General features: G+C 39.7%; 1 protein-coding gene across 8 annotated transcripts in view; it reads right to left on the bottom strand.

Moving 5' to 3' along the window:
* DGCR2 (DiGeorge syndrome critical region gene 2) overlaps nt 1–18,816 on the bottom strand; it is a 97,922-nt gene that overhangs the window by 33,620 nt on the left and 45,486 nt on the right. For 4 of the 8 annotated variants that reach the window (XM_039505596.1, XM_039505595.1, XM_039505589.1 and 1 more), the window contains 2 exons: nt 10,981–11,013; nt 1,449–1,571 (listed from right to left, as the gene is read on the bottom strand). In XM_039505596.1, coding sequence (XP_039361530.1) covers nt 1,449–1,571; nt 10,981–11,013 — 156 coding nt within the window. Of the gene's footprint in view, nt 1–1,448; nt 1,572–10,980; nt 11,014–12,780; nt 12,822–18,816 lie in introns of those variants that run through there. The other 4 variants (XM_039505597.1, XM_039505591.1, XM_039505592.1 and 1 more) reach the window with 2 other exon arrangements.

Here is an 18,816-nt window from a genome sequence, read left to right as displayed (position 1 = left end):
TTATGCAATTTATACAGTAATTTCCAGCCTCTGGACTGCTACAGCAGTCCAACAGTCCTCCCATTTCCATATCTGTAAAGCTTCTTTCCATATTAAAGAGCAATTATGATAGCATGAGTAACCATCTTAAGTTTATGGTGAATAGGAGATATCTACCCCACATTTTCATAAATCCTTCCTTCAATTGAAAGCTGAAATGCTTTCCAGTAAGAACTATTTCACACAGCAAATCTGCTATATTTGACAAAATGTTAACCCTAATGAGACTGATTTCCCCATTTAGCCATATGCATAGCATGAATTTTGTTCAGGTAAAACCCTGAACACAATATGCAAGATAGCTGCATAGAGGCTAGCTAAGACACAAGCTCTGGATTTATGGAGGTCAGGCTCATGAAATCCACACAAAGTGTGCTCTATACAGATACGTAAAGGATGTAAGAAATGAGCAAAGTTTGGCAGAGACCGTTCCTATAAAATACTTACCCTATTGCAGGTATTGGAAATACTGTAAAAATAACTCTCAGAATTCAGAATGCAGCTGGGCAGCTCAAAGGAGTTCACTAGATGCTCAACAGTTCTGATTCATTAGTTCAAACAGAGAATGAACTCAAAAACTGCAATACTTCAGTGTAGTTTGAGTCTCTCTAGAGACCCCGACTTAAAAATCTAACCCATGTGCAATTTAATTCTAGTTGTCATTTCCAGATTTCTACTTCACTATCCCAAAAGAAAGCCTTGGGCATTTCCTCCTGTTTTTAAATTATCTTAAATTGTACTGGCCAGATTTCCAAGAGTGTTTGGTCACAACTGATGCCAAATATTCAGAGACCAATGCACAGCTGTTCCCACTTAGAATAATGGAGCTGATGGGTGATCAGCTCTTGAAAAATGACCCTATGCAAGTCTGAGGGCAAAAAATAACAGTTTGATTGCTTCCTGGACTGACGTGTTCTGTTTATGTAATTGAACAGCACAGCATCGGCAGCAACAGGGCAACCTCCCCTATACTGTCCAACAGTGTGCCTCAATCCAATTTCTGTGTGGTACATTTTTAAGGGCAAGAGACAAGTTTAGAATTCAACTGCAGATAAGGGTATCAGTTTGATTCCATTGTAAAAGGTAGTTTTTCCTGTCCCTGAAGAATTAAAACAGTCTAGCAACTCATTTCACATTTAGAATACCTACATATAGGTTGCAAGAACGGAGGTGTAACCTAATCAATGAAAAATTGCTTGTGATGTCACTGTATAAGCTGAAAAGCAAAGCTGAGTCAAGGTTTATCATAAGGAACATCCTCTACCAAATGTATTAGTGTCCTCCCATAGTGACGTCTGTTTGAACCTGGAATTGCTGTCATTTTATAAAAACCAAAACCAAACCTGAAGCATAACACTGCCACACAAAGTAACAGTTCAGAGAACAGAATTCTTTTTAGTCCTACTTACCCGGACAGTCAACTTCATCACTCTCATCCTCACAGGTGGGCCATCCATCACACTGCCAGTTCAAAGGGATGCACTGGATGGTACCACTGCGACATGCAAACTGCCCTGGGGTACAGCGGAGCTCTATGGAAACAAAAAGGAAGGTTTTTCCCCCTAAAGAAATATATTCCATCCTGAATAAGGCTACACAGGAAACTAACTGTCCACCACTATGCACACTACAGACAATATTTAAAGCAACTTGGCCCTTCAATAAGATCTCTAATTCATACTGTCTCTCTGTTTTAAAGGGGAAGATTAATAGGATTTTCTTTGCCCAGACTACCACTTGAGGAAACACTTTATCAGACAGCTTTATAGCAAGAGCCTTATATTGAAGCTGTCAACATTTTAAAGCCACGTGTAAAATTTACAGGCCAGATCCTCAGATGGTCCATACAGGTATAGGTAGCCCCAATGAAATCAACCTAAGTCTCTAATTTAAACCAACTGAAGTTCTAACCCTATATTTTTAATTTCAGTATTCTCAGAGATCAGTACTTTTCTTCATTCTAGGAAGGACATGCAAACTGATTAGAACAATTCCCCAACTTTCTATACATCGATTTATGAAAATATGCTGATAACATCAGAACAAAAGCATCATCTGAAATTAAGTGAGATTATTCCCACCCACCCAAGTGAGATCATATAGTGTATCCTTATTTCCACTCCTTACGGGTATTCCCAAATAGTTGGTGCTTTGAAAAACAGGAGTTAAAAAAAAAATTTAAAGCCCACAGATCCTAGTCTATCAAAATGTTTCCAATATCAATTACAGATTAAGAGGGCTCTTCTAGTTATCTATGAATTCACATTATCCTAAAGTTTGCTCATTTTTTGCATTACCGCTTTTTAGAATACTTATTTGGTTTTTAAAACCAGTGATTAATAAAGAGCTTATTATGGTAATTTTTTTTAAAGCTAGTTATACCTACCGAGACACTACACATTCCAAATTACTATTATCAAGCCATATGCACAACAGGATCAATGCATTTACAATTTCCTATCTAATTTGCAGTTCTGAACACGTGGACACATTGTGAACTAGCTTTCATATCCACGATTGTCTTCATAATTTACTAAGATACCCTTTGTGAAATTTCTACAGAACTACAGCCTTTAAATGAAACTAACTATATGAGCATAAAAGAATCCTGTGGCACCTTATAGACTAACAGACGTTTTGCAGCATGAGCTTTCGTGGGTGAATACCCACTTCATCGGATGCAAGTGAAGAAGAAGTGGGTATTCACCCACGAAAGCTCATGCTGCAAAACGTCTGTTAGTCTATAAGGTGCCACAGGATTCTTTGTTGCTTTTACAGATCCAGACTAACACGGCTACCCCTCTGATATATGAGCATATTTACACTATTTCACATCATGGTTTTGCTGCCCTTAAAAATAACTATTATAGAAATAAAAACTTCCAAAGCTCTAATCATTCCCTTCTATCAAATACCACAGCATAAGAATTCTGCTGCTCTTTCAATTTTCCTTGAAATATTTTGCAAAGAGATCTATCAATACAAATGACTCAGTCTAAAGCTGAGTTTAGCGCTGTTCATCTGACTGCAAGAGGTCATTAACCTCAGTGGACTCACCTTCATATCACCAGAAGTCCATCTGTCACTGCAATTCAAATCTCTTAAAGAAGGTGACTATATGCCCCTGAATCTCCTATGTTATAAACAACTGAACATCTCTGTTTTCCTATTAGTGAACTAGAATTCTCCCAGTTTATCTAGGCTGGAGAACAGCTGCATTTCCATACTTTCACAATTTTAGGCACAAAAAAACCCCAAAACCAAACAAAATAAAAAGCCTTATCTTAACTCTGAAAGGTGTAGATTTACAAGGGCTTTTTATGTGACTTTAATTTAAGATACAAAATCCTTATTTTTTTAAACCTTCAATTATTAACATGCATTCTCAACCTGAGCTCCATATTAATGAAGTTTGTTTTTAAATTAAATAAGGTTTAATATTATGTTTTATGTTGTTTTCTTACTGAAATGTATACTTCCAAACTAAACACAAATCAAGGCAGAGTTACTTTAGATACTTGTGGATAAATCCTACAGCATACCAAAGTGTAATGGTTTCTTTACAAGCATGACTTTACCTTACAGAGCACAGGAATGTTCACATTAGAGCTAGAAAATAAAAATAGGCATATCCTCTTCTTAACACACCACCTACGCAGAACGAACACTCGGGTCACAAAATAGCTAAGAACTCAGACAGACCTGCTAGACTACAACTGACAACAACATATGGTACAAATAGGCAAGACACTTCTGACCCATTTACAGAATTTTATTTAGCGTGAACATACCCAACAATCCAAAAACAATGCACAAACCACTTCCAACACCATAAGAAATAATGCAAATACTGAGAAAAGTGAGAATGAAAACTTAGTTTTCCAGAATATAACTATAGCAAGTACCAACTGGTCTCGAAAAAGGAGGAGCTGGGAGGAAAGGTGAAGCATAGATAACCAGAAGGTTTTTTAGATTAAAAATCACAATGGCCACATTTAAAAAAATCCAGTTAATGTAAGCAGTAGGGCTGAAACTTCCAAATATTCCTATTCGTAAGTTTATGGTACTATGTCCACACTTCACTAAGTTACTGACATTTATTTCATCATTTTAGTGCTGATGTCAGAAATATCTTGTTGCCATTGCAAATGTGGCATTGCGTTGGAGATGATGGTAATTTTGTGAATGGAAATGCTGCAGAAATTAAATTGAAAAAAAAAAAATAAACAAACCCTTTACATTCTAGCCAGCCACAAGTTTCTATCACTCTTAATCTGCAGCTGTGGGAGAATTTAATTTGCACTTTATCACACCAGTTTTTTTTTTTTAATATATATATAAAAATAAATAATTCTTGAGTACTTTTGTTTAAATGCAAACCACACATGCGGGATGTAAATTAAGATATTCTACCGCACTGTGTAACAAGAGAAATCTCTGTCCGACTTGCAGAATCAACAGAATGAGGATTATAGGACACCGCATGGGAGCGGTTGTAGAGGCGAAAAGGGATGCAATGACAGGAGTAGAAGGAGCAAAAGAACAATACTAACAGCAAAGAACCAAAGCGTTACTATTTTATGCACAAATAATTATACACTCAGAGGCCAAGATAAAAGGATATTGTCATTAGTGGCATTAAACTACTTAAGCAATGCTCAAGTAGTTTATGAGGTCAACAGAAACACTCAATGGAATTACAGCCTTATATGGATCGTAAATGCACTAAATAATTAGGTTTATATAATGTTGCCTTGATTATTCATTTGATCTCTATTTTACATATTTAAGCAAGAAAGGTAAGTGATTGCAAATTACATGCCATATCTATCTTCCCAGTGTCAATACCTCCCACATTAGACTATTTTTATCACAAATGTGTCTATATTTTAGAAGTCTAAGTAGAGAATTTTTAAAAAAAAAGTAAGTTTAGAATAATCAATGGAATGTATCAATGAATATTTTCTCCAAATGCCATGCACACTACCAATGCCACATAACAAAATGCTTCAAACTGAAAAGCAGGAATTGTAATACGATTTGATTCCATACAAAGAAATTATATTAAAAGGAACACAGACTAAACAGTGAAGCACTCTGGAAATGCCAAAAATAAGGTTCCTATCAGTCTCAACTCTGAACCCTTGCTTCCCTACATTTCGAAGTTAAAAAAAAAAAGTGATCTTACCATTAAACACAAAGAACTGCCTGACTCACTATGCAGTCTGGACAATACTGTCCAAATGAAAGCTTTGAAATATCTGTATCTTCACTTTTTGATGTGTGCCCATACTTAACATATTACTGTACATAATCCATCCCTGCACTGACGGAACTCCATCCTCTATAGGAGGTCCTAACTCCTTTACCTATGTGCCTTCAATCACCATATGGAAGGCGGCAAGACTCCATAAAAAGTTTCTTTACATTCACACTTCTGTGCAGGGTGGAAACAATAACTGATAAAAATACAATCAGTGAATGGTCTAAGAAGTGGACTTTTTAAATCCTTACAATAGTGACAAACCACAACCAATCTCCACTAAACCACTAAGAGATACATCTGTGACCTAGCAGTTAAAGCCATGCCAAATTCCAAGTTTCTGGTAAATACTACTGAAATGACAGAGCAAGTGTTCAAAATAAGGGTACTAAATACTGTATATATAGTTTTTAAAATGGGAAAAGGGCATTTCCTTCCAGGAGGCAGTCTCAAACATCTTAACTCTAAAGAAAGTTTGCTTTGGTGCTGAAATCAAATGTGACATTTCTGAACCCAAAAAGGGAGGGGTGGGGGTAAAAAGAGTTACGAACATCTACAATCCTCTAGAATTAAAACTTTTGGACAATCTTAGCTGCAGGCATCAATATGTACTCTGTCTATAGTATTATGAGACAGTCCTTCAAATTACATAACTTATTGGTAAAAAATGTTTTTATTGAATTAAAGAAAATAACCCAAAATTACAAGAGAATTTGTTAGCACTGCAGCTTACGTTTCTGCACTTAGGTTGATTTTCTCTCCATTTTTACACACATGCTTTCCAATGTACAGTGCTATATACTGTGTTCAATACCAAACCAAGACTCAGACAGAATGAATTGGTTGCACAGACTGAATGTTTTCTTTCTAAGAAGATACTGAACCAATGGGAAACTGAACACTTGCTCCAAAGTTAGAATTTAAAAGCAAGGCATACATGCAAGGTGTAAGTACTAATCACTAGATTCAAATCAAGAATCCTATCTGACTGACAGCCTATTTCTAGGTCATAACAGCACAAAACTAAATAATGCTTCAGGGAATCCTAGTCCCTTGCTGCAAAGGCCAGGGCAATAATTCACCAGAAATGTAATATAATAAAACTCCCTTGCACCTCTGAAGAATAATTACCATTAGCAAAGAGAAGTGCAACATCTTTTGACCACCCAGAGCTTTTGTAAAAGGTAATTATGCCTAGCATGTATGGAACACATTGATTCAACTACATTAGGTCATAGTAGGAGATTATGTCTACATATCCTACATCATACTGAGGTTCTTCTGAAGACATGATAGCAGCTGTCACAACATTTGAATTGCTCTAGGTGCACATATTTAATCACTGCACACTTAAAACCAGTTATGTTTATGTGATTTTTCAAACAACTGATCCCTCTCATCCCTTATGTATTTGCATGCAACCCGATAATGATTACTAAGAATGGTGGGAGGAGGGACACTAGATATTTTACTTGTCTTCAAAAAACAAAAACAAAACTGTGCTTACCCTGGGGAAACCAAATATAGCAAGACTGAAATACTAGAAATACCAAATATCCAAGATACAGTATCAACAATATGCTTAATTATGGTAATATTAGAAAAAATATCTTCTGTACTACTTCCCCCTATTCCTCTCAATTCTCCCTCCTTTACAGATCAAGATAGAGTGCTCAGTAAAACGTAGAACTGGTTAAAGAAGTTTGCTGGTTTTTAGAAGTAATACTTTCCACCATTCAAGTAGAAAAATGTATTTATTTTGCATTTAATATCTTGGAGATTACAAACAAAAAGTCGATATGTAGAAAAAGTGCTTTATCTCAAGAAGCAAGTGCACAGTATCAAGTAATTTCTTCAAGTCCCATTGTTAACTAAGAAGTATGAAAAATGCATTTGCGATGTACAAACACCAGTATAGACAGCACAGAAATACCCAGGTTGTCTGTCTTGTGGATCTCCCCCTTCTTCACACAAGTGGCATTTCTATATACCAACTCTAGCCCAATATTTTACACGTTTAAAAACCTCTCATCTTCCACAAACCTCCAGCCAAAGTGGACTAGATGGGACTTCTAGCTGAAGGAGTCTACCGTTTTCTCTCCTTTTGGGGCTAAGCTAGAGGTGGGCAAACTCCGGCCCACGGGGCCATCCTGCCCGGCCCCTGAGCTCCCGGCCAGCCCCAGCCCCTACCCTGCTGTCCCCCCTCCCCCGCAGCCTCAGCTCGCCGTGCCAGCAGCACAGCAGCGTGGCTGGCTCCAGCCGGGCGGCGTGACTCAGGGGCAGATTTACAAGTGAACCCAGGGTGCCCTGGCACAGGCCCTCCAACAACAGGGGGCCCCGGGGCCGGGCACTCAGGCAGCTCAGCACCAGCGCACCCCCCACGGTGGGAAGGGGTTGCATGGCATCCCAGGAGGGCGGTCAGGGGACAGGGATCCCAGGAGGGGGAGTTAGGGGACAAGGAGTGGGGGCGGATGGATGGGACAGGAGTTCTGAGGGGGGCAGAGAGCAGGCTGTTTGGGGGGGCACAGCCTTCCCTACCCACCCTCCATATCATTTTGCAACCCCAATGTGGCCCTCGGGCCAAAAAGTTGGCCCATCCCTGGGCTAAGCACTACTTTAGCAGTGCTGCTAGGCCATTAAACCCAGGAAGAGAGCTTGCAGACTTCTTTGGAAGGAGATAAAAACAGTGTCAGGATGAATATGGGAGGGATTTTTGTATGTAGGGCTTACTGTTTGAGTTTGCTTTGGGACGTTTTAGTTGTAAAAAACTTAATCTGACAGACATCTTTGGGCTAGGGCTAGGGTTAGGGTATGTGCCAAATGTGTGACCTCACAAGCATGATTATTGTTCTTGCAGGATCCTTTTTCTTATAAGGGTCAAACAATCACTGTGCTAGAACGTGAAATGTAGAAAGTAGCTTAAATTGTTTTGGATGGATTTCTGATTACATTTGTCCTCAAAAAGACAAAAATAGTGCTAGAAACAGCCCATGAAAAAAGTTTTAACAGACATCTCTCAGTGGTTTGAGCATTGGCCTGCTAAACCCAGGGTTGAGATTTCAATCCTTCAGGGGGCCATTTAGGGATCTGGGCAGGCGGGCAGGGGGGAAGGTGGGGATTGGTCCTGCTTTGAGCAGGGGGTTGGACTAGATGACCTCCTGAGGTCCCTTCCAATCCTGATATTCTATGATTCTATAATAGGACAGAAGGTTCATGAGAGTTTGGTTTTCCCTTAATTTTGAGGATGTGGAAATAGACTTAAAAAACATGAAGCACAAAAATCACACATACATAAGATACCTTCAGAACACTGAATAAAGGGACTGTATAAAGACAGTACTTTTTAAACATCAAGCCTCAACAACCCTTATTAAGTAGTATATCTTTTTTACAAGCGGGTAAACTGAAGAAAAGAAAGGTAACATAGGCTAAATATGTTGCCCAATCAGCTCTGTGGTCTTGGGGGAACCAGAGCACAATACTCAGCCTGTCTGACTCACAGAAGACGTCCCCCCACCCCAGCCGCTGCTTGAACAAAAGCCGATCAGAAGAAAAAAAAAAAAAACACTTACAAAAAGCAATGAAAAGGTAGTGGAAGAGACACCTAAACCCCTCCAGACCAGGGTGACAGGATTAAGGAAACTCTCCTAGCTTCATATGCATCGAAGATGGGACAGGGAGGCATCTCCATTAGCATACAGAATGGAGAACAGAGATTCCAAGGCAAGAACCGCACTGGACTACAGGACCAGAAAAGCAGGGAAGCAGTGCATGATGGGGAATCTCTGCTCCAGATGTTAATGAACCCAGGCCTGCACACACCCAGCGCAGTAGTTATCAGACCAATTCTAGTAATAAATCCTTTATTGGTATCCAAAATACTGAAGCTGCCTAATTGCATGGTGAGCTCCCTTAAAGGAACACCGCCCATAACCAGGAATGAGTAGTTCCTATTGTCTAGCCTGAAGAGAGAGAAGGAAAAAAAAACAAAAAAAAAAACACACTTTGGTATACTCCCTTGAGACATCAGTTTACCCACAAAACTAGTGTTCTCCCTTGAACCATTGTTTTTTTCCCCCTACAAAAGCCCCTACCCCTGCTCAAGTAAGTGCTCTGATGCCTGGATCCAAAATCTGCATCAGTTCCACTGGGGCTTCATCTTCTCCTGACTGATCGTACTAGGGACTCTGCCTGTCTCCAGCACTCTGAACCCTTAGCTACCACCACCACCTGGAAACCCTGATCAATTCAAGCTTCACAAAGTGGTGAGAACCCAGCTCTCACTCTGTAGGTATAGCCTTCTGACCTGGATTTGTGTGAACAGTTACAGTTGAGTTTTCTAAACCTGACTTTTATAGTCAAATTTAAGTTTGATTTAATATTATAACTAGTGTGTTTGTTTGGCTCCCCGCGTATTGTTATTAAATGGCAATAAATAACTTTCATGGTTAAGCTGGTTGCTTCTCTCTCTTCTACCCTGCCGCCGCTCCTCGTAGGTGTTTTTTGGCTTCCCCGTTCGCTCTGCAGCAACACTCCTCATAACTAAGCTAAAGTTCTCTGCAGTGCCCAAAAATCCGGTGGGGTTTGCTCATCAAGTGGGTTACTACCAGATAGGGTGACCAGACAGCAAATGTGAAAAATCGGGACAGGAGGTATGGGGGAGGGTAACAGGAGCCTATATAAGAAAAAAGACCCCAAAAAATTGGGACAGCTGGTCACCCTACTACTGGAAGAATTATAACATGAAAGTGGGGATAGGGACGTGGTGAACCTGGGGCATATGAGGGTGGCCGCTTGGAAGTGCTGCTCGACCCAGCCTGCTGAGTCCAAGGACATATTAGGAGTCAGCTTGGGAGTGCTGATTAACCCGGTCCCTTCAGAGGAAGGAAGGAAGGAGAGAGGGAGAGAGAGAGAGAGAGGTGGGTGTGTGTGTGTGTGTGTGTGTGTGTGTGTGTGTGTGTGTGTGTGTGTGTGTGTGTGTGTGTGTGTGTGTGTGTGTGTGTGTGTGTGTGTGTGTGTGTGTGTGTGTGTGTGTGTGTAAGAACCCAGCCCTGGGGAACCGAGGTCCTGCAGGATGGCTCCATTGGGAGGGAACTTGCAGAAGGGAGAAGTAGAGCTCTGTATGAGAACACAAGTGACACTAGCAGAACATTGATAGAATTTCAGAAACACCCCCCGCCCCAGAAGAGTAACCCTAATAAATGAGCGTATCCCAAAGTAATGGGCAAATCTGGCAACACCAAGGTCAGAGTTCAAGTCAGCAACAGCTGGAAACAGAACCAATGAGTCCTGGCTACCAGTTCCATACTCACTATAAAGCCACATTTCATCCCTATCAATCACCACTATGGCTTTTCAATTCATCAGCATACTTCTAAACAGAACAAACTCTGTCCTTTAGACAATATCAATGCTCATCAGCTATGGTAGTACATTTTCTGGAATAGCAACAGCTTGTCAATAGCTGAGAGATGACCAATGGAGTAAGCATGAGGGGTGAGGTAGATAGGAAATGGGGGGGGGAAATGAATTTGGAATATTAATTTAGTTTTCAAGTCAGTTATAAAAGGAATACATGGAACCCAATATTAAACTTCAAAAGCCTAATGAGTCCAAGAAGAGAGAGCCTGTTGGGTCAATGTATTAAGTAATGTAATCTGTCCAGACGAGACACTCACCTGAAAGAAGTCTTGCCAGAGCTAGTCGTGAACCTGTAATTTGAAATTTAAAAGAAAACTTACAAAACGGTTGGAAACGTAATTGATCAAACACCAGAAATAAAGGATAAAATTGTCAGTAAGTTAAAACAATATCATTTACACAAGATGGCAGGAAATTTTTATCTCCCTCGACCAAGTACTACTTTTCAAGTCAATGACACACAGTAGAAAATTTAGGATCCAGTGTATGTAATCCAATCACAAGCACCTCATTTCTCTGAAATCTAGGTCTTTATGTGAGAGGAAAGAACTTGTAGCAGGAACTGGGTCACAGTTTAACATTAGCAAGTTCTTGGAATTCATGAACAATAAAAAGGTTATTTTGTTTAATCCAAAAGCTGGTAGAGTTTCACAAATTTCATACAGTAAATTGACACCTTTCCTCAGTTACAAATACAGTATTTTGGGCTCCAAGAGGCCTTTGTATCGTCTGATTTGACTCTTCTGCACTATGTAGGACATTTTCCCTACATTATTCTTACTAGACGGAAGCCTGAACATTAAAAGGTCACATCCTTAAGCACAATTCTCAAGAACAACACGCTGAGCTAACCAGAATCAGTTACTTTAAATCCCAAAGCAAGTCACTTGTATTTTCCAGTTTAGTTCAAATGTATTTTAAGTTGTTTGAATGGCAGGAGCACTATCTGCTCTTTAGTGAAGAAGTACTTAACTCCAGCTCATCTTCCCCCTTCCATTGTACAGTCTAGGGAGCGTATACTTTCTAATATTACATTATTTTACTAATTACAATCACTATCTCTGGCAGAAGAATCCTTCTAGGACTTTCTGCCAAGTTATTCCACCAGTTTACAACAGCACTCTTACTTTTTCAGCTTCAGAAGTATGGATCCCTTGTAGACCAGAAAGTTGTTTATCTACAAGAATGCTTCTCTGAAGTTAATATCTCAATTCTCCCTCACCTACCAGCCTGCCTTTTGAGATCGGTTTCATCCAAACTCAACTCGGTATCTAAGTTTGGCCAATTACTTCCTTTTAATCAAGTCATAAATTATGCCTCCAATAAAAAATACCAGAGGCCACATGACTCAAAGAGGTATATGTGATAAATACATAAGATAATTCAGTTTTCAAAACCTTATTAAAAATTATTTTAAATTTGCATTGATCATACTGAAATCTAGCAAAGTTACCAGCTCAGAAAAAGAAGAGCTTGAAGCACTATCACTTTTAAAAGAGATGCAACATTCCCCATACTGGTCTGAAGACTCCAGCTGGCTCTCAATTAAAACAAGGTGTGCAGATGCTTCAGCTCCAATTCAGCATAGCACTTGAGCACATGCTTAACTTCAAGTCTATGATTAGCTCCCATTAACATCAATAGGAACTAAGCATGTGCTTACTCAAATATTGATCTTAGCCAATAATTTGGCTAAGGATTACATATTAATATACACACAAAATCACCAGTAACTTTTGAAAATCATAGCCATTACATACATCTTGTTTCTAGAAGTTTAAAAGCAAGTGCCATGCATACATAAGTGGTACTTTGTATTTCTATATGTATTCTGCATATGACCTAACACATACATTTGAAAAGAATGCTAACAATTCTACTGATAACTTGTCACAGTTAAATCTACATGCTCTTCAGTCAACGCCAGCCTCGGTACTGTGGACATACTCCGCCGAGTTAATGATTTTAAGTGGGGACACATACAATAGACTGTATAAAATCGATTTCTAAAAAATCGACTTCTATAAATTCGACCTAATTTCGTAGTGTAGACATACCCTCAGTGAAGGAAGACAAGAGCACTGGCATCCTCAAGAAGCTGGAAATTTTATTCAATAAGGAATGCTGTTAAAAGTATAATTTTTTTTCTGTACAATCCAAATGACAATATAGACCAAACAGCAGGATGGATAAAAATAGATATTTTTATTTAAGTCGGATTTGATTTAAATAAATTTATAATTTCAAAATGATAAGTTTAGGTCTTTATAAAAGTTACTATAATAATTAGAATTGATATTTTTGTGTTTAATTTACCATTTCATTTAATGTTAACTGCTGAACTTTTAAAGAAAGTCAAATCCTGAACTGGTGGAAGTCACGGCCAAACACTTTGAGCCAGAGTTTGCTGAAGTACACCACCAGCTTTTGACAGCAGTAGCCTCTTTCGCAGGTATAGAAAGAAAGTTTTCTTAATTTCAGTTCGTTTAACTAGCTCAGTTCATAGACTTTAAGGTCAGAAGGGACCATTACGATCATCTAGTCTGACCTCCTGAACAACACAGGCCACAGAATCTCACCCACCCACTCCTGTAACAAACCCCTAACCTATGTCTGAGTTACTGAAGTCCTCAAATCATGGTTTAGATTCCTCATGACTAGTTCACTTAAAGTTGAAAAACCTACTGGGAAACAATCAGGAAATCTTCCAATCTATGAATAAAAATGAGATATGAGAGGATGAGCTCTACTAGTTCTAAGAATCTTGGACATGGTAATCAGAAACAATTAACTACGGATTATACTTCCTCTGCTTAAAAAAATAAAAATCACTTTTAAAACACTAAACATTTTGATAAACCTTTTTTTTTAAATGTAGCCAGCACATTTAAGGTAGAGTTTAAAGAACAATTCTAATGTTTGCATGTCTGATGGGTTTTTTGCATTTTTTATTGAATTCCAACTTCCATTCGAGTGCAGGTGGTTGACAACTCATGAGTAAAAAAATTAATCATCTAGCAAATAAGAAATATGTCATTCACCATCTTCTAACATTAAAAAACTTAAAGCTATATAATTGCTGAAATAAGTGTGTATATATAGTATATCCTCTTGGTTAGCAAATAGTACCAAATTTAGTATAAAGGGGTTTTTTTATTTTGTTTTTTCAAATCATATTTTAATGATTGCTGACCAATGATAATCAACCTTTTTTTAGGAAAATACCTAAAATGTAAGAATGCATAAGAAGATTACAATGTATTACTTAAATCATGATTCAAGTCAGTAATTTAAATCAATCCACCCTTACAGATAGGCTTCAGTATACTCCATTTCAAAAATGCACTAGTAATCAGTAGGCAGAATTGTCTTGCAGTCCTCTGGTAATCTCCCTTTAAAGAATGATACACTATATACATGAGTGCTATAAAGTCTTAGATCAACATGCACACACTTTTAGATCTTTTTTAATTGTTTCCAGTAGGAAGGGGTCATTCAGAACAGACAGGCAGAGAACAAAGAAAGTTTTGGGGACAGACTCTCGCCTCTGCCTCTTAAATTTGGAGGAACTATTTGCACCTTCTGGGACAAATTAAACACTAGCTCTCCACTAACCTGGTCCCCTCAAGGTTATTCTAGACCCTATGTTGATACCATCAGCCCCCAGCATGACAAACAGGGATCATTTGGGCACAGGGACATTAATTTTTCCTCAATTTCTGACAGTGTTTTCCACAAAAGCTGTTTGTTGCAAACACCTCTGAAAGACAGCCAGAGAAAGTAGAGAGCTATAGATTACCCATCAGAGGGCACCAAAACATCCTATTTTACTGATTGTTTGCAGTATGTTCACAATTGGCATATGTACAAGACATGCACTGCAGGATAGTCCATTTTTTCCCCTAACCACTCACTTCTATTTTAAGGGTCAATCCAGTGCACTTCAGATGCAGCCAAACTTTTACCTATAACCATCTAGAAACGAAAGCTGATAGTACGTAGTCATTTTTGCTAAGTAAAGAATAACTTCAACAGAAGCATAGGGACTCCACAACAGAATACAATTAGTCAGAAAAGAGCAATACTAATGTATAGATCTTTGAGAAATTGCCTCTAAAGAAATGGAAAACTTAATTCCAAAATATTAGATGAATAGCACTTGTGTAAAAATCTGAGATTAAGGAAATATGGAGTACATTCAAATGAAACATGATTTACAAAATTCCATCATGTGAACGAACAAAGCAGCCCAGGATTACTAAGAGTTATCATACAATATTAAACAACGCTTTCAGAGTTCATTAGGAATATGGGTGAGCAATCCATTTGTTTCCTCAAGGGAAGAGATGTTTCTAGTCGGGGGGGGGGGGGGGAAGAGAAGAAGACAGGCACAAATTAAAAAGCTTTTAGCAAGTATTGGAGTATATGCCTAGACTTAAAGCATATGAGAAGCCCAAATGAATTTAACAGGACTACTCAAGAGTTTAAGGTTAAGCACAAATACCTTCCTGAATCAGGGCATGAGCTAGCCCATAAGTCAAATGATAAGTGAAAGCCGGCATTTCAAATCTACTCTATGGAACCATCAGTTTAAACCACTAAAACTATTCCCAACTTCCAAAGCCAAAAGGACATTCTAATACTAAACAGGTATAAATTGTAAGAGAATACCTCATACAAGATCCCAAACAGTATTAAACCTACACCTAAAACAGTGGTTTTCAACCGGTGGTCTGCAGACCCCTGGGGTTCCACTGACTGTGTCTAAGATTTCCAAAGGGGTCCACGCCTCCATTCAACTTTCTTTTAAGGGTCCACAAATGAAAAAAGGTTCAAAGCCTCTGATCTAAAGGATGTATACCACAATATAAGTGCACATACATATATTAGCAACATTCAAATGTTGGTTACACTAAAGAAAAATCATTTGTTGTTCTAATTTTTCATAATATTTGTCTCACACACACACACACAAAAGGCTTAGCAGGAAAGTTCTAGAACACTTGAAAGCAGGGTCCAAAACTAAGTTACATAGAAACATTTTATTTTGACTCTGTATATATGAAAGTGAGTATTCTTTCCTTTACAAGCTAGCCGATCCAATACATGACAGAAATTGTAGCAAATGGTTCATGCTCTGAATAGCATTCCACTGCTTAAATTAAGCCCTAACACGATAGGAATGTAGTCAATATTAGTTACAACTACATATAACCAGATTATTCGAGCCACTCACTTTATTCTTCCATAGAATAAATGCAGCTAACACAAATAAGAGTTCCAGATATTAGAATCCTGTGTAGACCTATGAAATATCATGGTAATAATGAGTTTTAAAGGTTGTGTGTTTGAAACCACCAATATAATTGGCTGGTCTTTTAAAGATGCCATATCCATTAAGTCAGGGATCGGCAACCTTTGGCACGCGGCCTGGCCGGGCCAGTTTGTTTACCTGCCGTGTCCGCAGGTTCAGCCAATTGTGGCTCCCACTGGCCGCAGTTCGCCATTCCAATGGGGGCAGCGGCCGGCACATCCCTCATCCCGCGCCGCTTCCGGCAGCCCCCATTAGCCTAGAGCAGCAAACTGCGGACAGTGGGATCCACTATCGGCCAAACCTGCGGACACGGCAGGTAAACAAATTGGCCCAGCCTGCCAGGGTGCTTACTCTGGCGGGGCCGCATGCCAAAGGTTGCTGATCCCTGCATTAAGTATATAGAAATCTATACAAAAGGCTACCAGGCCCCACATTATGCAATGATCAACTTAATGCCAAGCTTCTTTGAGGCCAGGCCTATCACTCATTATGTTTGTGCTAGCCTAATCTTTATGGTTCGTAGGCACTACCTCACTATAAATGTTAAATAATTTGTTATTACAGTCATGTTATGCTTAGTGAAAATGTTAAGATACAGAGGGCTGACAATTTATAACAGGGCCTGAAAAAAAAATCCATGTCAGTAGCATGCAGAAATTTTGCCCTGGCTTGCTCAGAGATTTAAGCTATCAATGTATTTAGAGGAGAGGTTCTCAAACTGTGGTCTGCGGACGAGTTCCATCCAGGTGGTCAGCAGATAGTTCCCTCTAAGATGCGTGCCTGGGTGGCCGCACATGAGAGAATGAAGGGCCACCCACCTAATTAGTGGAGCCGTGCAGGCGTGGCTCCACTAATTAGGTGCCTGGACCCTGGAGAAGACGCACATGTACGGTGAGGTGGTGGCCTTTGGGGGAATAGGGGGTAAGTGGGAGGGGGTGACAAGAGGGGGAGTGGGGAATTTGGGACGTGCAGGGCTGCGGTGGCCAGAGAAAGAGGCGACTTTCCCTAGTTCCAGGGCTGCGGCTGCTCGGGAGAGACGGCCCTCCTTCCCAGCCTCAGCTCTGTGGCTGCTGTGGTGGAGGAAGAGCCCCCCCGCTCCTTCCCAGCCTCAGCTCTGTGGCTGCTGTGGTGGAGGAAGAGTCCCCCCCCCGCTCCTTCCCAGCCTCAGCTCTGTGGCTGCTGTGGTGGAGGAAAGAGCCCCACCTCCTTCCCAGCCTCAGCTCTGTGGCTGTTGTGGTGGAGGAAAGAGCCCCACCTCCTTCCCAGCCTCAGCTCTGTGGCTGTTGTGGTGGAGGAAAGAGGCCCCCCCCCCCAGCCTCAGCTCTGTGGCGGAGGAAGAGACTCCCCCTCCTTCCCAGCCTCAACTCGGGGGCTGCCGCAGCAGGGGAGAGAGGGCACATCCATTGCATTAGAAAGGTAAGGCTACGGATATTAAAATATGAGTTGTGTGCTTTTATTTGTAGAACAAAAAAGTTAATAATTATCAGGTTTTTTTATATAGCACTTTTATCCAAAGCACGTTACAATAGTTAGCTAACAGTACAAACTACATTTGGAAAGATCATTAAATGATCCACCAAGATCCTCAGCAATTTCCAGTGGTGAAAAAGGAAAAAAAAAAAGTGTGATAACCATTGCTTTAGAGTTTAAGCCTTCATTCTTCAAAAACAAACAAACAAAAAACAAGCAAGAAAGCTTTTAGTCTGTAAGATTGCAAAGAACCAAGAACTGGATGCAGTGTTATCTTCCTGAGTCTGAAGAAAGGTCCAGTACGACTGTTGCTGCACACAGGTCTATCAAGCAACAGAAAAGTGAATTTAAGACTGGCGAGGTTAAGTTCAGAGCGGCATGAATAAAAATGAAGCTGTTAGAATCATGTTAGTGTAGTTCGGCTGATGCTTGGTAACGTTATGAGCACAGAAGACATTGGTGTTATTCACAGGGAAGGAAGACTTAAGAGAGACTATGAGAAAGGATGGAATTATGGAGACATAACTCTTAAAGCAACCAGAAGGTTCTGAATGTGGAAAAAGGAGCTGCCTCCTTTAGGCAGATTCAAATTTAAACACTTATTATCCAGAGACTGACAAGAGTGCAAGCCCCCTCAGCCAGGTCCAAGTGGCAGCACAGAAATCCTAGTGTTCTACTCTTTCCCAGATACCACCAGAGGCAGGGGGCAATGCTTCTTACTGAGTCACTGGGTATGCCTACATTGCAATCCCAGGTGTGACTGCAGCATCTGTAGACATATGAGAGCTAGATTTGATCTAGTTAGCTTCAAATGCAATAGCAGTGAAACCACAGCAGCATGGAGTAACTGCTTGAGTACATCCCCAGGGCCCAAGTAGGCTTGTCTGAGTATTGCTGCAGCAGCACCCCTACCTTTGTTTCCTATAAATTTCCAGCAAGATTTTCCAACCTCTGATATTACAGAGAACATTTCTGTTCTGCTACTGTATTTAGTGACTAAGCAGTACTTTTGAAATATAGCCCAAATCATTCTCCAAGACCTGCACAGCTAAGCAGATAAATTAATAAGCTAAAGATCACAGAGCCAACGCACTTTGCAACTCTAAATGACAGTGGCAAGAAAAACTCATAAGATCTCATTAGGTAAGTTGTTCACAGTAGAAAAATAACGGCCTATAACTTAGTTGTGCTAATACCTATCCTAGACTATGAAAAAATGGTGTGTTAGCTAATAGTCCAACCAACATGTTCTAAAAGTCCTTACACTCAACCAGCTAAGCAGGTGTTAATAGCAGTGTGATTTATCTAT

The sequence above is a fragment of the Mauremys reevesii genome, linkage group 18, assembly GCF_016161935.1.
Source record: "Mauremys reevesii isolate NIE-2019 linkage group 18, ASM1616193v1, whole genome shotgun sequence".
Taxonomy (NCBI): domain Eukaryota; kingdom Metazoa; phylum Chordata; order Testudines; family Geoemydidae; genus Mauremys; species Mauremys reevesii.
Note: the sequence above shows the minus strand (reverse complement) of the source record. Positions and strands in the feature narration are given on the sequence as shown.